The sequence below is a fragment of the Ahaetulla prasina genome, chromosome 17, assembly GCF_028640845.1.
Source record: "Ahaetulla prasina isolate Xishuangbanna chromosome 17, ASM2864084v1, whole genome shotgun sequence".
Classification (NCBI taxonomy): Eukaryota; Metazoa; Chordata; class Lepidosauria; order Squamata; family Colubridae; genus Ahaetulla; species Ahaetulla prasina.
Genome location: NC_080555.1, coordinates 12140593 through 12165318, shown reverse-complemented (window position 1 = coordinate 12165318; position 24726 = coordinate 12140593). Strand labels below are relative to the sequence as shown.

The following is a 24726-nucleotide window of genomic DNA, read 5'->3' as shown; positions in this document are numbered from 1 at the left end:
TCAGCTCCCGGAATTCTGGCGGTTGAAGTCCACATATCTTCTACTTGCCAAGGTTGAAAAACATTTTGTCATGTCCCACCCCCCAGTCCGACGCATGAGTCAAGGAAGTCCGTAACAAACTTGGCAACAAAGCCTTTGCAGCTTGCCAAGTTCCTTCGAGGTTTATCAGGGCAGGCAGGAGTCCAAGTTGTGACTTCAGCGATAGGGTCCGGTATCAGCAAACTAGATGAGACTTTGCTTGACTCAAGGTTGGAATGCCAAAAGCAAGTCCTTTATATAGGCTGCGGGGTGTGGCTCCATGACTCAGCATTTATCCAGGCCTGCCCCACCCCTCCTTCTGCTGGCGTTGCCTCTCAGATCTCCGGAAGCGAGGGTCCTCCTATCCTGAATTGTCTTCAGCTGGATCTGCTGTCACTAATTCCAGCACCTGGCTGGCTTCCTGCTCACACGCTGTAGGAGTGAAGTTTATCGGGCTTGTCCGTTCACTCCTGGAATCCTCTCCAGGCATGGGGCCAGGGCCGGGGGCTGGAGGCATGACAGGCCGTTCATCTTCATTATCAGACTCGGAGTCTGATAAAAGGCCCGATTGGAGATGGGGAGGGGCCCGGCTGAGGAGAGGAGGGAGGACGAGTCACAACACATTTGTGCTAAGGACAAAATTTGAATCAGTCGAGGAAAGTCGTCTTCCTTTTGGGAGTTGAGCCAAGACAAGATTTGAACCCTTGGCAAACCCTTCCTGCCCGTAACCCCTTGTCCTTCTCAATCTGGGTCTTCCTCCCCAAAGGATGTGGTGTTGGAACTTGACTTCGAGGGCGCCAAGGAGAAATTGACCATGATGCAAGTCTGGCCCGTCCGACAGATCCGTCCGGTGTCCGAAAAGCTCCCGGCCAATCATCCACTGCTTACTGGCCAGAGAGTTCTGGATGCGCTCTTTCCGTAAGCCATCATTTTTTTGTGAAAAAGTGAAGGTCCAGCATGGGTGGGCAACTATTATTTTATTATTTATTTGATTTATTTGATTTTTATACCGCCCTTCTCCCGAAGGACTCAGGGCGGTGTACAGGCAAGATAAAACCAACAATACAAATATACAGGTTAAAATACCATTTAAAAAACTTATTTAAAAATTAGCCTGAAATTAAAATTACCGTAAACTAAAAACCCCGTTTAAAAATTAATAAAATTTCACATTAAAAATCCAACTTAAGCCAGCCCCGCGCGAATAAAGAGATGTGTCTTCAGTTCGCGACGGAACTATGACCCCTTTATGACCTGTGGACTTCAACTCTGCTTCAACTCTGACCTCTGCTGGCTCAGGAATTCTGGGAGTTGAAGTCCAGAGTCATAAAAGGACCATAGACTGCTCACCCCTGTTTTTTCAAGATCCTTTTTTTCTGACTTCAAATCGAACTCCGATTGCTAAATTTGCAAGAGATGCTGAAGTTATGCAGGGAGTCCTCAACTTACAAGCACAATTGGGACTGGAATTGTGTGTCGCTAAGCGATGCATTCATTAAGTGAGTAATCACTGTCCAGATCTAATTTTCTGCTCGGTTTCACCGGGGTTGTTAACCCAAGTCATGTCGTCGTTAGATGAATCAGACAGTCGTTAAAGTGAATCTGACTTTGCTTGCCCGAAGGTCGCGAAAGGGGATCACATGACCTTGGGACAATGGAACCGTCATAAATATGAGTCAGTAGCCAAGCGTTTGAATTTTGATCATGTGACCATGGAGAAGCTGCCGCAGTTGTCAGTGTGAAAAATGGTCATAAAGTCAGTTTTTTCAGTGCAGTTGTCACTTTGAACGGTCACTAAATGAATGGCTTTAAGTCAAGAACAACTTATGCCATAGGAAGCGCTGAGAAACTCAGCCACTCTCTCAGAAGGGCCACGTCCCACTGGTTAACTATGGTTTAACCCAGCGGTTCTCAACCTGTGGGTCGGGACCCCGTTGGGGGTCGAATGACGATTTGCCAGGGGTCGCCTAAGACCATCGGAAATATGGGAAGTATACTTGCGAGTTGAAGAATCGCGTTCCAATGGTTGACTCCACAAGCCAGCTGCAGGCTCTTCAAATCGCTAGCCGGATTCGGCTTCAGGCGCGATGAATTAAAAAAGAGAGAAATCTTTGCTTTGACGTCTCCCTCTCAAGCCAGCTGCAATCACTCCCAATGGCTAGCCTAATCTGGCTTCAGGCGCCATAAACTTAACAGGGGAGGAGTCTCCGCTTTAATGCCTCCGTCCTCAAGGCAATCGCAAGCAGTTCAGATCGCTAGCCAATACGGCTTCAGGCGCGATAAATTGAAAACGAAAATAATTTTACGGTTGGGGTCGCCACATCATGGGGAATTGTATTAAAGGGGTCGCAGCACTATAAAGGTTGAGAACCACTGGTTTAACCAATTAATCCTAGTTGCAGGAGAAACTGGATTCCTTTGTCCAAGGGTGCGGTTGGTTCTTTATGGTTCAGTGGTTGGATGAATCCAGTCATTTGGCTGAACACACCCTCCCCCGGGGTCTCATTAAAAGCTGAATGAGGGGGTCCCTCTTTCTGCCCTCCCAGGTGTGTCCAAGGTGGCACCACAGCCATCCCAGGCGCCTTTGGATGTGGGAAGACGGTCATCTCCCAGTCTCTGTCCAAGTACTCCAACAGTGATGTCATCATCTACGTGGGCTGCGGAGAGCGTGGGAACGAGATGTCAGAGGTGCTCAGGGACTTTCCCGAGGTGAGGACGGCAGGGACACCAGCAAGAACCTGTTGAGGTTCTGACTGACGAACCCAACCCAACAAGCAGCGACCAGATGATCTGACCTCTTAATGCAAAACTTTATTGAATCCATCGTTTCAGCACAGCATGAAAAGAAAACCAACTCTGGCTAATTCCCGGGCAATTCAATATAATTAAAGTATAGAATCAGAGGTGGGTTTCAGCAGGTTCTGACCAGTTCTGGAGAACTGGTAGCGGAAATTTTGAGTAGTTCGGAGAACCGGTAGTAAAAATTCTGACTGGCCCCGCCCCCATCTATTCTCTGCCTCCCTAGAAATGCGGATTTTCCAGTATCCTTCCCCTGAAGTGGAGTGGGAATGGAGATTTTTCAGTATCCTTCCCCTGGACTGGGGTGGAAATGGAGATTTTCCAGTATCCTTCCCCTGGAGTGGGATGGGAATGGAGTTTTTCCAGTATCCTTCCCCTGCCATGCCCACCAAGCCACACCCACAGAACCGGTAGTAAAAAACTTTTGAAACCCACCACTGTATAGAATCCTCCTTCCCGCCATTAGTGCAGGTCACATTGTCCAATTAGGTGTCCAGGTATTGTTATTGGAAAACCTCCACCACTCTGGCAGATACCTGCTGGAACGTCCTTGGTTCCCATAAGACAGTGTCTTGTCATCGTGTGGAATGCACATTCCAATCTCTCCCTCCCTAATTCCCCCATCCCCATCTGTTGGCAAGCTGTGAAGCAGTAAAAGTGAAAACAGCCTGAATACACTTCAAAGTTTGACAGAACCACCGTTGTTCTTCATCTGAGTACAGGACTCCCTGTTCCGTGGTAGAAATGGTGGATCATGAGCTGGAAGGAAAGGGGGAGGCTTCAGAGGAAAACAATTCTGCTCTTCTATCGGTTCTCATGGATCAGCTTAAAAGATCAGATAGGATCAAGATCATGTGAATTGTTAATACCACTCTATAAAGCCTTAGTAAGGCCACACCTAGAATCCTGCATACAGTTTTGATCACCACACTATAAAAAAAAGATTTGGTCACCACACTATAAAAAAAAGATGTTGAGACTCTGGAAAGAATGCAGAGAAGAGCAACGAAGGTGATTTGGGGTAGTGGTGAAATATAAAATTTGTTACTACCGGTTCTGTGGGGGTGGCTTGGTGGGGAGGGTAATGTGACTGGGTGGGCGTAGCCAACTTTTTTTTTTTTAACTTTTAAAAGAATTTTTTCTACAACCTCTTTGCCCGAAGAGGTTGTAGAAAAAATGCTTTTAAAAGCCTCTGACGATCCCAGCTGAGTTGCCTGCTTGTCAGAGGCTTTTCTTTTCTTTTAAAAGCATTTTTTTCGCCTTTAAAAGAAAAAAAAGCTGACAATCAGGCAACTGAGCTGGGATCGTCAGAGGCTTTTAAAAGCATTTTTTTCTGAAGAGGTTATAGAAAAAATGCTTTTAAAAGGCTCTGATGATCCCAGCTGTGCCGCATGATCATCAGAGGCTTTTTTTTTAACTTTTAAAAGCATATTTTCGGCAGAAGAAAAAATGCTTTTAAAAGTTTAAAAAAAAACACCTCTGATGATCGTGGGGCTCAGCTGGGCATGGAGAGGGTGGCAGGGCTTTTTGCTACCGGTTCTCCGAACCACTTGTCACCATCGCTACCGGGTCAGGTGATCTGGTCCGAACCGGGAGCATTTCACCCCTGATTTGGGGACCGGAGACTAAAACATATGAAGAACAGTTTTAGGATTTGGGTCTGGCTAATCTAGAAAAAAGAAGGATTGGGCCGGGGTGACAGGATAGCAGTCTTTCAGCATTTGAGGGGCTGCCACAAAGAAGAGGTGTCCACCTATTCTCCAAAGCACCAGACAAGGAATAACGGACGGAAACTGAACAAGGAGAGATTCAACCTGGAAATAAGGAGAAATTTCCTGACAATGAGAACAATTAACCGGTGGAACCGCTTGCCACCAGAAGTTGTAGGTGCTCTTACACTGGAGGCCTTCCAAGAAAAAAGAATTGGAAAAGCAATCTGAGATTTAAGAAAGCTATTTGAGAAATTGTCTTTAAGAAAGTATTTGGAGATCAGAATGTCATAATCCCAATTTTTATTTGGGTTTTGGGTTTTAGGGATAGCATATAAGGTTTTATACGAGCATATTATATATATATCGGTGTTTCTCAAATTGTTGTCATTTTTAAGATGGGTGGACTTCAGCTTCCAAAATTCCTCAGCCAGCATAGATGGACTTCAACTCCCAACTCCCTTTCAGTTTTGGAAAGCTAGCTCAGTGTTTCTCAACCTCTGCATCTTTAAATGGATGGACTTCAGCTCCCGGAGTTCCCTTCAACTTCCCAGAGTTGCAGAGTATGCCGGCTGGGGAATTCTGGGAGTCGAAGTCCACATGTCTTAAAATGGCTCGGGCTGAAAAATACCTCTGTAAGCAGTGGTGGGATTCAGCCAGTTCGCACCACTTCTGGAGAACCGGTTGTGAACTGTCTGAGCAGTTTGGCATACTGGTTGTTGGAAGAAATCATTAGGGCAGAGAACCGGTTGTTAAATTACTTGAATCCCACCACTGGCTGTAAGCCATGGTGCTCCTGAAGGCTTTCTTTGGCCTTACCTCCCTTCACTTCCTCTCCCCACCCATCCCTACCTCTCTCCCCCCATTTCCCATTATTCTGCTCTCATCCTCCTAGCTCACCATGGAAGTAGATGGGAAGACAGAGACCATCATGAAGAGGACCTCGCTGGTGGCCAATACCTCCAATATGCCTGTGGCTGCTCGGGAAGCCTCCATTTACACGGGTGAGGGGTTTTTTTTCAAGCCCCCATTTCCCGCCCCCTTCCCCACTTGAGAACCGCAACCACGAGAAGGGCTTCCAAAGCCATTTTTAAAACTTAAAAACTGCACGGATTAAAAATCGTCCTGGTTTTTTTTTTTGCTAAAAGATTCTCTTTGGATCAAAATTGGCGCCCCACTGCTAAACCCTAAAAACCAGATTAAGAAAGAGAAATGGTTGTTGGATCTACAAGTTGCTAAGACAGTTTAAGGCTAAATTCCCGCAGTGTGTTTTGGATGGTCCCCGACTTACATCCATTTGTTCGGTGACCATTCCAAGTTACAATGGCCCTTGGAAAAAACGACTTACTTATGACCACAATTGGGGCCAGAATATCCGGTTGTTAAGTGGGTCATGGCCAATTTTACAACCCTTTCCCCCCCACCCCAGTCATTAAGCAAACCACTGCAGCTGTTAAGCAAACCCCTAATTTACTGGGTGGGGAATTTTTGGTGGGTGGGAGTGTGTCTGGGGATTGTCATATGTGTTGGGCTTGGTCTCTGGGTGTTACGTGAATCTTGTTGTGTGCAGTGGTGGGTTTCAATTTTTTTTTTACTACCGGTTCTCCGAACCACTTGTCACCATCGCTACCGGGTCAGGTGATCTGGTCCGAACCGGGAGCATTTCACCCCTGATTTGGGGACTGGAGACTAAAACATATGAAGAACAGTTTTAGGATTTGGGTCTGGCTAATCTAGAAAAAAGAAGGATTGGGCCGGGGTGACAGGATAGCAGTCTTCCAGCATTTGAGGGGCTGCCACAAAGAAGAGGTGTCCACCTATTCTCCAAAGCACCAGACAAGGAATAACGGATGGAAACTGAACAAGGAGAGATTCAACCTGGAAATAAGGAGAAATTTCCTGACAATGAGAACAATTAACCGGTGGAACCGCTTGCCACCAGAAGTTGTAGGTGCTCTTACACTGGAGGCCTTCCAAGAAAAAAGAATTGGAAAAGCAATCTGAGATTTAAGAAAGCTATTTGAGAAATTGTCTTTAAGAAAGTATTTGGAGATCAGAATGTCATAATCCCAATTTTTATTTGGGTTTTGGGTTTTAGGGATAGCATATAAGGTTTTATACGAGCATATTATATATATATCGGTGTTTCTCAAATTGTTGTCATTTTTAAGATGGGTGGACTTCAGCTTCCAAAATTCCTCAGCCAGCATAGATGGACTTCAACTCCCAACTCCCTTTCAGTTTTGGAAAGCTAGCTCAGTGTTTCTCAACCTCTGCATCTTTAAATGGATGGACTTCAGCTCCCGGAGTTCCCTTCAACTTCCCAGAGTTGCAGAATATGCCGGCTGGGGAATTCTGGGAGTCAAGTCCACATGTCTTAAAATGGCTCGGGCTGAAAAATACCTCTGTAAGCAGTGGTGGGATTCAGCCAGTTCGCACCACTTCTGGAGAACCGGTTGTGAACTGTCTGAGCAGTTTGGCATACTGGTTGTTGGAAGAAATCATTAGGGCAGAGAACCGGTTGTTAAATTACTTGAATCCCACCACTGGCTGTAAGCCATGGTGCTCCTGAAGGCTTTCTTTGGCCTTACCTCCCTTCACTTCCTCTCCCCACCCATCCCTACCTCTCTCCCCCCATTTCCCATTATTCTGCTCTCATCCTCCTAGCTCACCATGGAAGTAGATGGGAAGACAGAGACCATCATGAAGAGGACCTCGCTGGTGGCCAATACCTCCAATATGCCTGTGGCTGCTCGGGAAGCCTCCATTTACACGGGTGAGGGGTTTTTTTTCAAGCCCCCCCCCCCATTTCCCGCCCCCCCCCTTCCCCACTTGAGAACCGCAACCACGGGAAGGGCTTCCAAAGCCATTTTTAAAACTTAAAAACTGCACGGATTAAAAATCGTCCTGGTTTTTTTTTTTGCTAAAAGATTCTCTTTGGATCAAAATTGGCGCCCCGCTGCTAAACCCTAAAAACCAGATTAAGAAAGAGAAATGGTTGTTGGATCTACAAGTTGCTAAGACAGTTTAAGGCTGAATTCCCGCAGTGTGTTTTGGATGGTCCCCGACTTACATCCATTTGTTCGGTGACCATTCCAAGTTACAATGGCCCTTGGAAAAAACGACTTACTTATGACCACAATTGGGGCCAGAATATCCGGTTGTTAAGTGGGTCATGGCCAATTTTACAACCCTTTCCCCCCCACCCCAGTCATTAAGCAAACCACTGCAGCTGTTAAGCAAACCCCTAATTTACTGGGTGGGGAATTTTTGGGGGGTGGGAATGTGTCTGGGGATTGTCATATGTGTTGGGCTTGGTCTCTGGGTGTTACGTGAATTTTGTTGTGTGCAGTGGTGGGTTTCAATTTTTTTTTACTACCGGTTCTGTGGGTGTGGCTTGGTGGGCGTGGCTTGGTGGGTGTGGCTTAGTGGGCGTGGCAGGGGAAGGATACTGTAAAACCGTGGTAGTCAACCTGGTCCGTGCCGCCCACTAGTGGGCATTCCAGTTTTAATGGTGGGCGGTAGGGGCCTCCCTAACCCTCTGCGGGCCCTGTTTTTTCGAAAAACGGGCTTGCTTTTGGCAAAAATGGGATGTGCGGGGTGGGGTTTCCGGGAGGCCAAAAATGGCTATATTCAGTGTATACCAGGGGTCTCCAACCTTGGTCCCTTTAAGACTTGTGGACTTCAACTCCCAGAGTCCCTCAGCCAGCAAAGCTGGCTGAGGAACTCTGGGAGTTGAAGTCCACAAGTCTTAAAGGGACCAAGGTTGGAGACCCCTGGTGTATAAAACGCACCAACATTTCCATCCTCTTTTAGTGGGGGAAAAAGTGCGTCTTATACTCCGAAAAGTATGTTAATAAATGCATTTGTTTATTCAAGCGGGACTGGCTTAAATTTTTAATTCTAAACTTTTAATTCTAAACAATTTTAATCGGGGTTATTATTTATAAATTTTAAGGGTTTTTAAGTTTGATTGTTTTAATTTCGGCCATTTATGGATTATGTTTGTTTTAAGTTTTTGTTTTAATTGTACATTGTGTTGTTTTTATACTCTGGCTGTACACCGCCCTGAGTCCTTCGGGAGAAGGGCGGTATAAAAATCTAAATAAATAAATAAATAAATAAATAAATAAATAAATAAATTTATTTATTTTGGAATCTTCCTGTAATCCTTTCTTCCCCATCCTTTTTCTCTCCCCAGGAATCACCCTCTCTGAATACTTCCGGGACATGGGATACCACGTTAGCATGATGGCTGATTCAACTTCCCGCTGGGCGGAAGCCCTGCGCGAGATTTCTGGACGTTTGGCTGAAATGCCTGCAGGTTGGTTTTTTCCCCCCTACATTTCTTGGACTTCTTAATAATAATAATAACAGAGTTGGAAGGGACCTTGGAGGTCTTCTAGTCCAACCCCCTGCCCAGGCAGGAAACTCTACACCATTTCAGACAAATGGCTATCCAACATTTTCTTAAAAATTTCCAGTGTTGGAGCATTCACAACTTCCGCAGGCAAGTTGTTCCACTTATTAATTGTTCTATCAGGAAATTTCTCCTTAGTTCTAAGTTGCTTCTCTCCTTGATTAGTTTCCCTCGTTGCTTCTTGTTCTACCCTCAGGTGCTTTGGAGAATAGCTTGACTCCCTCTTCTTTGTGGCAACCCCTGAGATATGGGAACTCTGCTATCATGTTTCCCCTAGTCCTTCTTTTCATTAAACTAGACATACAGAGTTCCTTCTTAACCAGTGTTTCTCAACCATGGCTATTTGGAAGATACGTGGGCAGAATAACCAAGCTGGAAGAGACCTTGGAGGTCATCTAGTCCAAAACTCTGCTCAAGTAGGAGACCCTGTACCATCACAGACGAATGGTTGTCCAGCCTCTTATTGAAAACCTCCAGGAATGGAGTACCCACAACTTCTGGAGAGAAGCCATTCCACTGATTAATTGTTCTAATTGTCAGGAAATTTCTCCTTACAGTAGTGGCCAAAATTGTGGAAACCTTTTGGGGAACACTATTTTCTAAAACTAGCTAATAACTATAATAATGTGGGACGCGATGGCTCAGGGGCTAGGACGTTGAGCTTGTCGATCGAAAGGTCGGCAGCTCAGCGGTTCGAATCCCTAGTGCTGCCGTGTAACGGGGTGAGCTCCCATGACTTGTCTCAGCTTCTGCCAACCTAGCAGTTTCGAAAGCACGTAAAAATGCAAGTAGAAAAAAATAGGGACCACCTTTGGTGGGAAGGTAACAGTGTTCCATGCGCCTTTGGCGTTGAGTTATGCCGGCCACATGACCACAGAGACGTCTTCGGACAGCGCTAGCTCTTCGGCTTTGAAACGGAGATGAGCACCGCCCCCTAGAGTCGGGAACGACTAGCACCTATGTGCGAGGGGAACCTTTACCTTTTAGCTAATAACACCACTTTTTTTTGGAGTAGTGCCATAACAAATTATATATCAATTGAAAGATAATTTAATCAAGAATAATACAATAACTTTTAGGAAGGATTTGCTATTAGAATAGCAGTTATGGTATAAAGAAGAAAAGTGAAACACGTAGAAAAAACAAGATATACAAAAATGATCCCCATGTCAGTTAATACTTCATTGGGTCACCTTTAGCATGAATGACGGCCTTATAACGTCTTCCCATGGAGTGAACCAAGTCTTTGAGTTCTGCAGCTGTTATAATGTGAAACCAAGATTGGATGATGGCTTCTATTAACTGGCTTTTATTGCTGGGTCGCTTCCGACTAACCAGTTTCTTTAGTCAGCTCCATAGATTTTCAATTGGGTTAAGGTCTGGGCCATTCCAGCAGTGGAATAGGATTATCTTTTTTTTTTTATTGAAAAAGTTTTAAGAAACAAAAACATTTCCCCCCTTTTTCCCCCCTCCCTCCCACAAAACCCCCTTCCCCCCTCCCTCCCCCCCCAGCTTCTCAGGTCAATCACAAGGTATTGTTATACATAAACCAAACATAGAGTAAAATTTTCCCTTTTAATCCAATTAAACTCATCCAAATCTTTTCATCTCCCAACCCCCTCCCCATTACATAAAATAATACTTCCGAATTATCCAAAGGCAATCTGATATTTCTTAATCTGATATCTGTTTTGTAAATAATCAATCCATTTTTTCCATTCAATTAAATATCTTTCCTGCTTATTGTCTTTCAAAAAAGCTGAGATTTTAGCCATCTCAGCCAAATTAATGACTTTCAGTATCCATTCTTCTATTGTAGGTAACTCTTTTTTCTTCCGGTATTGTCCAATCAACAGCCTTGCTGCTGTTATTAAATTCAGAATCAGTTTAGTCTCAATCCCTGTACAATCCATTATAATTCCCAAAAGGAAAAATTGCGGCAGGAACTTTATCTTCTTCTTCAGGACATTTTGAATAATCCACCAAATTCTTATCCAAAAGGCCTTAATTTTCTTGCAAGTCCACCAAATATGAAAATATGTAGCATCATCACAATCACACCTCCAACATTTCGCTTGGATATTAGGATACATACATGATAATTTTTTGGGATCTAAGTGCCATCTATAAAACATCTTATAAAAATTTTCCCTTAAATTCTGTGCTTGTGTAAACTTAACATTTCTAACCCAGATTTTCTCCCATGTTTCCAACATTATTGGTTCCTGAATATTCTGTGCCCATTTTATCATACAGTCCTTTACCAAATCCTTTTCCGAATCTATTTCAAGCAACACATTATACAATCTCTTTATATGCTCCTGGGTCTGATTTCTAATTTGCTTTATTAAATTTTCCTCCCTTTGCATTATACCAATTTTTTGATCTTCTTTCCATCTAGCACTTATTTGCCCATATTGAAACCAAGTATAATTCCTCCCTTCTTCATTTAATACCTGTAATGATTTTAATTGCAATCTACCTCCTTCAGCATACAAAAGTTCTTTATAAGTAATCATTTCCTGTTTCTGTTCTATATTTATATTCTCTATTGCATGTCTGGGGCTCGCCCATATAGGAATCTTATAGTCTAGTTTATAAGAATATTTTTTCCAGACCCACAAAAGAGCACTTCTCAACACATGATTCTTAAAAGCCCTATCCACTTTTTTTTCATAAAATAAGTACGCATGCCATCCATATAACAAGTCATAACCTTCTATATTCAAAATTCTTTCCTCCATTAAATTAAACCAGTCACTTATTACTGAAAGGGCTACTGCTTCATAATATAATTTAAAGTTAGGCATTCTTAAACCACCTCTTTCCCGTGAGTCCTGAATTATTTTCATTTTAACCCTCGCCTTTTTACCTTGCCATATAAATTTATTAATCCCAATCTGCCAATCCTCCAAATTTTTATCTTTCTTAATTATTGGTATCATCTGGAACGGAAACAAAAATCTAGGTAACACATTCATTTTGATAGCCGCAATCCTTCCCAATAGCGATAACTGCAATTTTTTCCAGACACTCATATCATTCTGAACTTTTTGCCATAGCAAGTCATAATTATTCTTATAAAGTTTCTTGTTCGATGAGCTAATATAAACCCCTAAGTATTTAACCTTTTTTACCACCTCAAATCCTGTTATTTCCTCTAGTTTTTGTTTCTGTTGTATAGACATATTTTTGATTATCACTTTTGTTTTATTCTGATTTATTTTAAATCCTGATACCTTTCCATATTTATCAATTGTTTCCAACAAAGATCTACTTGAATTTATAGGATTTGTTAAAGTAACCACTACATCGTCTGCAAAAGCTCTAACTTTGTACTCATATTGTCTAATTTTAATTCCCTCTATTTTCGTTAACTCTCGTATTTTATCCAATAATGGTTCCAGAGTCAAAACAAACAATAGTGGTGATAAAGGACATCCCTGTCTCGTTCCTTTTGCAATCTTAATAACTTCTGTCAAGCTACCATTTATTATAATCTGTGCTGTTTGCTCTCCATAAATCGCTTTAATTATTCTAACAAAACAATCTCCAAATTGCATTTTCTCTATTAATTTAAATAAAAAATTCCAATGCAATCTATCAATAGGATTATCTTGAAGCTACAAAAAAAAAAGTGGTGTTATTAGACATCAAACCTCAGAAATACACTTTTCCCAAAAGGTTTCCACAATTTTGGCCATTACTGTAGTTCTAAGTTGCTTCTCTTCTTGATGAGCTTCCATCCATTTCTTCTTGTCCTGCCTTGTGGTGCTTTGAGGAATAGATTGACTTTCTCTTTTTTGGGCAGCCCCTTAAATATTGGAACCGTGCTATCATATCACTCCCAATCCTTCTTTTCAATAGACTAGACTAGGGGTCTCCAAACCTGGCAACTTTAATTCCCCATGCTGGCTGGGGAATCCTGAGAGTTGAAGTCCACAAGCCTTAAAGTTGCCAAGGTTGGAGACCCCTGGAGTAGATAAACCCAATTCCTGGCCTTCCCATTGAACACAGAGGGGATACTGGAAGTGTCAAGATTGAACCGCTTTGCCTCTTTCAACACTAAACGCTTTTCAATTTGCCAATGAACTGGGGGGGGGAGGGAAGGGGGAAATCGAATGCTGAGAATGTGTGTGTGGACCGTGAGAGCCTGTGCAACCATCAAGGTCACCGCTGTGGGTGCTTGAGAAAGAGACGGACTGTTCCCATAACAAAAAGATGTCTCATAATTGGACAATGTAACCAGGGGTGGGGAGAAAGGGAAACTGTTGTTTAACTAAGCGAGCATTTGTGCAGGAAAAACCAGAGCTGGTTTTGATTCTTCAGTACCAAAATGGTGTATCCAATAAAGTTTTACTTTCGGGAATTCAAAGTTCCCAAGGGGGTTTCCTTATTTGGGGTTCACTAGTCGGGACAGTTGACAGGGAGTTGAAGTCCACATATCTTAAAGATGCTGAGCTCGAGAAGCATCGATCTAACTTTCCAAGATGCAGTGGGGGATTCTGGGAGTCGAAGTCCACCCTCCTTAAAGCCGTCCAGGTTGAGATCAAACATTCAGAAGTAGCAGATCTTCCTGCATCTTCATTTTTTTTTAAAAATTTGAATTTATATCCCGCCCTTCTCCGAAGACTCAGGGCGGCTTACATTGTGTAGGGCAATAGTCTCATCCATTTGTATATTATATACAAAGTCAACTTGTATTGCCCCCCCAACAATCTGGGTCCTCATTTTACCTACCTTATAAAGGATGGAAGGCTGAGTCAACCTTGGGCCTGGTGGGACTCAAACCTGCAGTAATTGTAATTGCAGGCAGCTGTGTTAATAACAGACTGCATTAGCCTGTTGAGCCACAAGAGGCCCTTCTCAACTTTCACAGACTTTTTTCCAAGCCACGAGAGACGAAAGCTCTCTTTTCCCTTTGCAGACAGTGGGTACCCGGCATATCTGGGCGCCCGCTTGGCATCCTTCTACGAACGGGCCGGCCGGGTCAAGTGCCTGGGCAGTCCCGAGCGAGAGGGGAGCATCAGTATCGTTGGAGCGTAAGTTGCCAAATTCCTTTCCTTGTTTCTTGCTGGAGGGAGGCTGTGCAGAAACCGTGTTGAAGATTTCTGAGCCCATAGACATCTTCTAGCGGTGGGTTTCTAGCGGTTTTTCCAAGCCAATCATGGGTTGTGTTGAAATCTGCCAACGTTCTCATCAAGACCTTGTGTCGTGTCCCACTCCTCCTCTGATGGCCGGGTCTGGAAAGTCTGTATCAAGCGTGGCCACGAAGCCTCTGCAGCTTTGCCAAAGTCCTGTCAGAGTTCTCAGGGCAGGCAGGAATCCAAGGTGTGACTTCAGCAACCAGATTAGACTTTGCCTGACTCAAAGAATGCCAGAAAGCAGATCCTTTATATAGGCCATGGGGTGTGGCTCCATGACTCAGCACTTATCCAGGCCTGCCCCTCCCTTCCTTTTGCTGACGTCGCCTCTCCATTCTCCGGAACCGTGGATCTGTCCCCCCTCCAGCTGCCGGCAATTCTAGCTCGTGACTGGCTTCATGCTCATAATGCTCACACGCTGTGGGGGGGGAGGTTTATTTGCTCAGTCTGTCCGGGCATGGTGCCAGGACTGGGGGCTGGAGGTATGCCAGGCCATTCGTCTTCATTATCAGTCTCTGGCTGAAATAGCAGGAGATGAGAGGGGCCCGGCTGCGGAGAAAGGGGCAGGCGAGGCACAACACCTTGAATGCTACTTCAGCCATTCATAGGAGGGAGAAATCGTCAGATATTTGGGATTTCTGCCTTTGACCAACCTTCCCGTGCCTGTTTCTCGTAGGGTGTCCCCTCCTGGCGGGGATTTCTCAGATCCGGTGACCTCTGCGACCCTGGGGATTGTCCAGGTGAGTCAGATTTTACTGCTTCCACGTCCTTAAGCGCTCCTGGGAACATCCCACCCTTTCCTGGACCAACAATCCCACGGCAAACAAATCCACGCCCTAGTTCCCTCCCGTCTTGACTACGGCAATGAACTCTACATGGGGCTGCCCTTGGAAAGCATCCGAAAGCTCTAGTCGGTTCAAAATCCGACATCCCAAATGTTTTTGTGCAAGCCTAGATTTGCATATGTGTCACTTCTCTTGCGGGAGAGGCACGGGCTGCTGATTTGCTTCCGGATCTAATTCAAGGTGCCGGTTGTTGCCTCCATGGCTTAAGGCCTCCATGGCTTACCAGAGTGGGGAGGCAGGGGATATTATGGGTCCCCTCTCTTTAGGAGGCCCTTCTGCTGGATCCAGAAGAAGGGCCTTCTCTGTGGTGGCTCCCTCCCTGTGGAACATCACGGAGATAAGACTGGCCCCCATCTTGTTACTCTTTTCAAAAGCCCTAAAAATATGGTTCTACCAGCAGGCCTGGGAGCCAGCAGGATATGGAGCCCATCAAGTGGCTGGTTTGATAGTTGTCCTTAGACAGCCCTCTCTAAGCGGTTTACAGAGTCAGCCTTTTGCCCCCAACAATCTGGGTCCTCATTTTACCCACCTCGGAAGGACAGAAGGCTGAGTCAACCTTGAGCCGGTCAGGATCAAACCGCTGGCAGTGGGCAGAATTAGTCTGCAATCCTGCACTTTAATCGTTGCACTATCTGGGCTCCTATATACATTTTCAAAGTAAAGTAAAGTAAAGTAAAGTAAAGTAAAGTAAAGTAAAGTAAAGTAAAGTAAAGTAAAGTAAAGTAAAGTAAAGTAAAGAAGTAAAGTAAAGTAAAGTAAAGTAAAGTAAAGTAAAGTAAAGTAAAGTAAAGTAAAGTAAAGTAAAGTAAAGTAAAGTAAAGTAAAGTAAAGTAAAATAAAATAAATAAAATAAAATAATAAAATAAAATAATAAAATAAAATAAAATAAAATAATTAAATTAAATTAAATTAAATTAAAAAATTAAAATAAAATAATAAAATAAAATAAAATAATAAATAATAAAATAATGTAATATAATAACTAATAAATTATTAATACTTTATAATAATAATAAATTAATATTTATTAAGTTATTATTTAATAATAAATTAATAATAAAAAGTGATACCCATGGTCATCGGGGCACTTGGTACCATGTCCAAGAATTTTATAACAAATCGCAGCTTCCTGCAATAACATCAGCGGAACTGCAAAAAACTGCGCTACTTGGAACATCGTACATCTTAAGAAGGTCCTTGGTTGATACCGAGGACGCTGGCAGCAACCCGTATCAACCATCAGCACCAGTCAATGGTATTTGTGATGCATTTTTGAATGTTCAGTTGACTGAGTTTCATGTTTAATGAATAAAGTAAATAATATTTATTTATTTTATTTTTTATTTTTTATTTATTTTATTTGCATTTAATAATAATAATAGTAATAGTAATAATAATAATGATTAATAATAATAATACGAAATCCAGCATAGTTATCTCGTTTTCTGTGTATACTGTCATTTTGTGTAAATAAAATAATAATATAAAATGGGATCATAAGCCTGAAAAAGTGATTGAAAATGAGCATACAAAACTACTGTGGGATTTCCGAATACAGACTGATAAAAGTTTTGGAACACAATACCCCGGATATCACGATTGTGGAAAAGAAAAAAGTGTGGATAGTCAACATTGCTATACCTGGTGACAGCAGAATTGATGAGAAACAACTTGAAAAAAGTCACCAGATATCAAGATTTGAGAATCGGATTTCAGAGACTCTGGCATAAACCAGTGCAGGTGGTTCCAGTGGTACTCGGCCCACTGGGAGCTGTGCCTAAAGACCTAGGCAAGCACTTCAAAGCAATTGGCGCTGACAAGGTCACCATTGGTCAGCTGCAGGCAGCCACCTTACTGGGATCTGCTCGCATAATTCGCCGATACATCACGCAGTCCTAAACGCTTGGGAAGTGTTCGACTAGTGATCTGTGATACGAAATCCAGCATAGTTATCTCGTTTGCTGTGTATACTGTCATTTTGTGTAAATAAAATAATAATATAAAATGGGATCATAAGCCTGAAAAAATGATTGAAAATGAGCATACAAAACTACTGTGGGATTTCCGAATACAGACTGATAAAAGTTTTGGAACACAATACCCCGGATATCACGATTGTGGAAAAGAAAAAAGTGTGGATAGTGAACATTGCTATACCTGGTGACAGCAGAACAGATGAGAAACAACTTGAAAAAGTCACCAGATATCTAGATTTGAGAATCGAATTGCAGAGACTCTGGCATAAACCAGTGCAGGTGGTTCCAGTGGTACTCGGCCCACTGGGAGCTGTGCCTAAAGATCTAGGCAAGCACTTCAAAGCAATTGGCGCTGACAAGATCACCATTGGTCAGCTGCAGAAGGCCACCTTACTGGGATCTGCTCGCATAATTCGCCGATACATCACGCAGTCCTAAACGCTTGGGAGGTGTTCAACTAGTGATCTGTGATACGAAATCCAGCATAGTTATCTCGTTTGCTGTGTATATTGTCATTTTGTGTAAATAAAAATAATAATACTTAGGATGCTGGCAGCAACTCGTATCAACCATTAGTACCAGTCAATGGTATTTAGAATAGAATTTTTTTTATTGGCCAACTGTGATTGGACACACAAGGAATTTGTCTTGGTGCATATGCTCTCAGTGTACATAAAAGAAAAGATACGTTCATCAAGGTACAACATTTACAACACAAATCATGGTCAATATATCAATAGAAATCATAAGGATTGCCAGCAACAAAGTTACAGTCATACAGTCATAAGTGGAAAGAGATTGGTGATGGGAACTATGAGAAGATTAATAGTAGTGCAGATTCAGTAAATAGTCTGACAGTGTTGATGGAATTATTTGTTTATCAGAGTGATGGCCTTCGGGAAAAAACTGTCCTTGTGTCTAGTTGTTCTGGTGTGCAGTGCTCTACAGCGTCGTTTTGCGGGTAGGAGTTGAAACAGTTTATGTCCAGGATGTGAGGGATCTGTAAATATTTTCATTTGATTTCATTTTATGTGATTCATTTCATGTGATGCCTTTTTGAATGTTCAGTTGACTGTCTCATGTTTAATGAATAAAGTCTACAATAATAATAATAACTGAAGCCCGTGTGAGACTTCCCTTTCTGCTCCCCATCCAGGTCTTTTGGGGCCTGGACAAGAAGCTGGCTCAGCGGAAGCATTTCCCGTCGGTCAACTGGCTGATCAGCTACAGCAAATACACGCGGGCACTGGACGAGCACTACGAGCGGCTCTACCCGGAGTTCATCTCCCTGCGGACCAAGGCCAAGGAGATCCTGCAGGAGGAGGAGGACCTGGCTGAGATTGTCCAGCTGGTGGGAAAGGTAGGATGTCCAGGTGACAGGGTTGGAAGGGACCTTAGAGGTCTTCTAGTCCATCCCCTACCTTAAGCTGGAGGCAAAGAAACACAAAACACCACTGTAATCCAGGAACCCACCAACACCGATGGACCAAGCTGCTGTATGTGAACAGGGAGCATCTAGCACTGATGATGTTACCTAGCTGGGGTCATGAGACATCTGAAGAAAATTGCCAAGCTCAGAGAGCGCTAAGGACCTCACGGTCCCCCCACTCCTCCTCCTCTTCCCTACAAACCCCCTTCCCCTTCCAGCACTGACGATGTTCCCTAGTTGGGTCATGAGACGTCTGCAAGAAAGTCACCAAGCTCAGAGAGCGCCGAGGACCCCACAGTTTAACCCTGAGCTACAAATCTTCTAAAGGTGACCTTTCCTAAGACAAAGCAGGGAGCCCAAATCCGTTGCGTCCCCTTGTGCTTTCCTTTCCTCTGCTGCTATGTCCACCCACATACACACCACCCTCTCTTCCTCCATTTTGTGTGTTGTCCAGGCGTCTCTTGCTGAAAGCGACAAGATCACCCTGGAGGTAGCCAAGCTGATCAAAGATGACTTTTTGCAGCAAAATGGTTACTCTTCCTACGACAGGTAATTCGAGGGCTCCCCACAACCTCGCAGCCCATCCTTCACCCCGGGGCAGGATCTCCTCAAAAGGACACTCGTCAAGTCTGCAGGGCGTTCTTTGCGTTTCGACGCAGCCGCAGGGCTGTCCCTGCAGTGAGCCACAAAATGTGTGGCTCTGTGTCGTCGTTACTACAGTCCTCAACTTAGGACCAAATTTCTGTTGCTAAGTGAGAGATTCGTTAAAGTGAATTTTGCCCCATTTTGCAACCTTTCTTGCCACACTTGTTAAGTCAGTCGCTGTAGTTGTTAAGTGAGTAACATGGTTGTTAAGTGAATCCAGGCTTCCCCCACTGACTTTGCTTGTCAGAAGGTCGCAAACGGGGATCACGTGACCCCCGGGAGGCTGCGACCGTCGTAAATAGGAGCCAGTTGCCAAGCCTCCAGATTTTGATCTCATGACCCCGGGGATGCGGTCATAAGTGTGAAAAATGGAAAAAAGATAGATAGATAGATAGATAGATAGATAGATAGATAGATAGATAGATAGAGGATAGATAGATAGATAGATAGATAGATAGATAGATAGATAGATAGATAGATAGATAGATAGATAGATAGATAGATAGATAGAGGGAGGATAGATAGATAGATAGAGGATAGATAGATAGATAGATAGATAGATAGATAGATAGAGGATAGATAGATAGATAGATAGATAGATAGATAGATAGATAGATAGATAGATAGATAGATAGATAGATAGATAGATAGATAGATAGATAGATAGATAGATAGATAGATAGATAGATAGATAGATAAAAGATAGATATAGATAGAAGATAGATGAAAGATAGAGATAGATAGATAGATAGATAGATAGATAGATAGATAGATAGATAGATAGATAGATAGAGGGAGGATAGATAGATAGATAGATAGATAGATAGATAGATAGATAGATAGATAGATAGATAGGAGATAGATTCCCTTTTTTTCAGTGCTGTTCTAACTTGGAAAGGTCACTAAACGAACTGCCATTGTAAGTTGAGGACTACTTGTCTGTAGTTATGAAACAAATGTATTTGGTGACTTCATTTCCATTCGGGGTCCCCAGGAAACCCAACTGACAAAACCCCATATTTAGGGCCTTCCACCACTTCCAGGGGAACGATGTTCCACAGAGAAGGGGCCACCACCGAGAAGGCCCTTTTTGGTGGTCCCACTAGAAGCACATCCCCGATCGAGGGGATACCTAACATGCCCTGACTTTTTGTCCTGGGGGCAGTGGTGGGATTCAAATAATTTAACAACCAGCTCTCTGCCCTAATGACCAGCTGGGTGGGCGTGGCCATGGTGGGGTGATAGGCAGCACTCAGCCTCCTGCATCCCCTGGGAGCAAAAACGGGCCGCGGGGGGGGGAACATGCTGCCCCCCTGCCCCCATTTCGGGCCTAGTCAAAATGGGAATCAAAATGGGGCGTGTGGGGACTCCTGGAAGGGGCAGGGCAGGGAGGGGTGGGGCCAGCCAGCAATTGAACTACCGGTTCGCTCGAACCGGCTCGAACCGGCTGAATCCCACCATTGCCTGGAAGGCCCTCCTTCAAATAACCTGGCCCAGAGCCAGATAGGGCTTTAAAGGTGATAACCAGGTGATTCAAAGGTGATACCCAGCACATTTTTGGAAACAAACCTCTTGACCCTAGAAAGAAGTGTTGGTGTCCATATTCAGTTCCTGAAGTGCCGCTGGAAATGGAATGGAAAGCGGGCGTTCCAGAATCTATTTAATTCTTCTATTGTGGATAAACTTTGTCATGTTTAGATAATCTTTGACAAATTGGGAGGGTCTGTCTACTCCCCGTCCCCCTTGGAATTTTTCTTCGCCTTCTCGTTTCTGAGGGAAGACAACACAAGAGAAAAAAATTGGAGTTTTTTTCCCTGCCTGGAGAGCTGAAGGCAGTGGCTGTCCCAGAGGCCTCCTGGGAAGGACCAGGTGGGCTGAGTGAGCTAGCTCAGGGGTCTGCAAACTTGGCTCTTTTAAGACTTGTGGACTTCAACTCCCAGAGTTCCTCAGCCAGCAAAGCTGGCTGAGGGACTCTGGGAGTTGGAGTCCACAAGTCTTAAAAGAGCCAAGTTTGCAGACCCCTGAGCTAGGTGATCTGTTGGCTCTTTGCTGCTTCAGGTTCTGCCCTTTCTACAAGACGGTGGGCATGCTGCAGAACATGATAACTTTTTACGAGCTGGCTCGCCACGCTGTGGAGTCGACAGCCCAATCGGAGCACAAGATCACCTGGGCCATCATACGGGAGAACCTGGGCGACATCATGTACAAGCTCAGCTCCATGAAGTTCCAGGTGAGTTGAAGGGAGGGGGTTCAACTCAGAACTAAGGAAGAATGTCCTAACAGAATAATTAATTACGGTGATATTTGAATAACACACTGAAAAGACCTTTTTTATTTCCAAAGCAAGAGGCTTGCCTCCAGCAGAATGCCTCCAGAAGTTGTAGATGCTCCAGCACTGGAAGTTTTCAAGAAGAGATTTGACAGCCACTTGTCTGGAACGGTAGAGGGTCAGAGGGTTGGGCTAGAAGACCTCCAAGGATGGATGGATAGAAATAGATAGATAGACAGACAGACAGACAGATGATAGATAGATAGATAGATAGATAGATAGATAGATAGATAGATAGATAGATAGATAGATAGATAGATAGATATAGATGATAGATTGATAGATATAGATGATAGACAGACAGACAGATAATAGATAAATAGATAGATAGATGATAGATAGATAGATAGACAGACAGATTATAGGTAGATAGAAGATGGATGGATGGATGGATGGATGGATGGATGGATGGATGGATAGATAGATAGATAGATAGAAGATAGACAGATGATAGATAGGATAGATAGATAGATAGATAGATAGATAGATAGATAGATGATAGGATAGATAGATAGATAGATAGATAGATAGATAGATAGATAGATAGATAGATAGATAGATAGATAGATAGATAGATAGATAGATAGATAGATAGATAGATAGATAGATAGATAGATAGATAGATGGATGGATGAGAGAGAGAGGGAGGTAAAGAGATAGATGATAGATAGACCAGCTTCCTTCCTGGAGTTGTGGCTGTTCCATCACTGGAGGTTTTCAAAAGGAGACTGGACAGCCATTTGACCGAGATGATCTAGGCTCTAGGCCGAGGGTCTCCTGCTTGGGCAGGAGGTTGGACTAGAAGACCTCTGAGGCCCCTTCCAAGTCTGTTATTCCGTATTCTGTACAGGATCCCGGAAAGGATGGCGAGGCCAAGATAAAAGCCAGCTATGCTCAGCTGAACGAGGAGATGCAGAACGCCTTCCGTAACTTGGAGGACTAAATCTGGAAGCTGGGAAGGAGCGAAGCCTGCAAAAAGGGTTCCCGTCAGTCAGTCCTGGTTTAGAGCTGCTTTTCCTCCGCTGGATCTTTCAGGAGGGGGCTGACCGCCTCCTGCAACCTTTGGGAGTTTGCACACTGCTAACCAAAGTCTCCAAGGCAAAGTGCTCCATTTTACTGATGCAGAATTCCAGGATTAGCGTCTCTTGAATAAATTGTTTGACTTGTTTATTGTTCTTTATTTTTGTGTAATAACACGAGAATGCCAGGGGAGGTCCCTTCCTTCCTTCCTTCCTCCTCCCTCCCTCCCTCCTTTCTTTCCTTCCTTCCTTCCTTTCCTTCCATCCTTCTCCTTCCTTAATTCCTCCTTCCCTCCCTCCTTCCTTCCTTCCTTCCTTCCCTTCCCTTTCCTTTCCTTCCCTCCCCTTCCCCCCTTCCTTTCCTTCCTCCCACCTCCTTTCCTTCCTTCCTTCCTTCCTTCCTTCCTCCTCCTTCCTTCCTTCCTCCTTCCCCCTTCCTTTCCTTCCTCCCACCTCCTTTCCTTTCCTTCCCTTCCCTTCCCTTCCTTTCCCTCCCTCCCCTTCCTTTCCTTCCCTCCCCTTCCTTTCCTTCCTCCCACCTCCTTTCTTTTCCTTTCCTTTCCTTTCCTTTCCTCCCTTCTCAGTGCTTACTTAAGTACCAGTGTAGCATGAGCTATTTAAGTTCCAGCAGGGGGGCATATCGTCCTGCTGATATTCCTACGGGCAGAATATTTAAAACAACCCCACCTGATCTCCAACTGCTGAGGAAGAGAAACAGCCATTCCAGCAGAATTTCAATTTCGGTTAAAATGATGAGGAGTGTTTTCACCATTAGTCCTGTTCTGATTTGTTTTGGGGGTGAAAAAATAGAAAGAAACCGATCTTTCTTCCTGAAATGAAAGATCCATCAATGTCATAACTCATCCAATGCTGAGTTGGACTCGGAAAAGCAGCAGGAATTCTGCTCCGGCAGTTATTTTTAGAGAGAGAAAGAGGCGCACGCAAACTTTATTTATTTATTCAGTTTATATGCATATACACTTCATCAATAAATACAGGCAGTTCTCGACTTACAACACTTCATTTAGTGACCATTTAGAGTTACAACGGCACTGACGTGACTTATGACCGTTTTTCACACTTATGACCATTGCAGCATCCCCGTCACTGGTGGGTTTCTACCGGTTCGCCCTGGTTCGGGCGAACTGGTAGTGGCGGCAGGAGACTCCACCCACCCGCCCGGATGTCATCACGGACGCTCTGCGCAGAAGGTTCTGTGCAGTGTGCAAGTGAAGTGCCGTGTGCGAGTGAAGCGAGCGTGCGGACACATGCACTCGCGGTTCCAAACCGGCAGCGAACCCACACCTGAGTCCCCATGGTCATGTGATCAAAATCCAGATGTTTGGCAACTGGCTCATATTTATGAGTTTGGGTCAGGCGATTCCCTTTTGCGACCCTCTGATGAGCAAAGTCAGCGGGGAAGCCAAATTCACTTAACTGTCTTACTAGAGGTGAGCAGTGGTTAGAATGCATACTGCAGGCTAACTCACTGCCCACTGCCAGCAGTTCGATCCTGACCGGCTCCAGGTTGACTCAGCCCTCCATCCTTCCAAGGTGGGTCAAATGAGGACCCAGATTGTTGGGGGAAAGAGGCTGACTCTGTAAACTGCTTGAGAGGGCTGTAAAAGTATTGTGAAGTGGGATTTAAGTCTAAGTGCTATTGCTATCTTCCTCCCTCCCTCCCTCCCACCCCAGTTGTCAGAATGTAGTGTTGTAGGCTAACTCTGCCCACTGCCAGCAGTTCAATCTTGACCGGCTCACGGTTGACTCAGCCTTCCATCCTTCCAAGGGCAGTAAAATGGGGACCCAGATTGTTGGGGGAAGAGAGGCTGAATTTGTAAACCGCTTAGAGAGGGCCGGAAAGCACTGTGAAGCGATATATAAGTCTAAGGGCTATTGTTATTTTCCTTCCTTCCTTCCTTCCTTCCTTCCTTCCTTCCTTCCTTCCTTCCTTCCTTCCTTCCTTCCTTCCTTCCTTCCTTCCTTCCTTCCTTCCTTCCTGTGATTAAAGTGCAACATTACAGACTAACACTGCCCACAGTCAGGAGTTCAATCCTGACCAGCTCAAGGTTGACTCATCCTTCCATCCTTCCAAGGTGGATAAAATGAGGACGCAGATTATTGGGGGCAAGAGGCTGACTCTGTAAACTGCTTAGAGAGGGCTGGAAAAGCATTGTGAAGCGGTAGATAAGTCTAAGAATAGAATAGAATAGAATAGAATAGAATAGAATAGAATAGAATAGAATAGAATAGAATAGAATAGAATTCTTTATTGGCCAACTGTGATTGGACACACAAGGAATTTGTCTTGGTGCATATGCTCTCAGTGTACATAAAAGAAAAGATACGTTCATCAAGGTACAACATTTACAACACAATTGATGGTCAATATA

At 44.0% G+C, this 24726-nt stretch overlaps 1 protein-coding gene across 1 annotated transcript in view; it reads left to right on the top strand.

Annotated features, from left to right (window-relative positions):
• LOC131186534 (V-type proton ATPase catalytic subunit A-like) overlaps positions 1–22459 on the top strand; it is a 34694-nt gene extending 12235 nt beyond the window's left edge. The window contains exons 7-16 of the mRNA XM_058160215.1: positions 785–936; positions 2565–2727; positions 5422–5530; positions 8728–8850; positions 13874–13988; positions 14767–14830; positions 18068–18271; positions 18795–18889; positions 21044–21215; positions 22165–22459. Of these exons, the coding sequence (XP_058016198.1) occupies positions 785–936; positions 2565–2727; positions 5422–5530; positions 8728–8850; positions 13874–13988; positions 14767–14830; positions 18068–18271; positions 18795–18889; positions 21044–21215; positions 22165–22257 (1290 nt within the window). The 3' untranslated portion in view covers positions 22258–22459. The remainder of the gene's footprint in view (positions 1–784; positions 937–2564; positions 2728–5421; positions 5531–8727; positions 8851–13873; positions 13989–14766; positions 14831–18067; positions 18272–18794; positions 18890–21043; positions 21216–22164) is intronic.
• The last annotated feature ends 2267 nt before the right edge of the window (positions 22460–24726 follow it).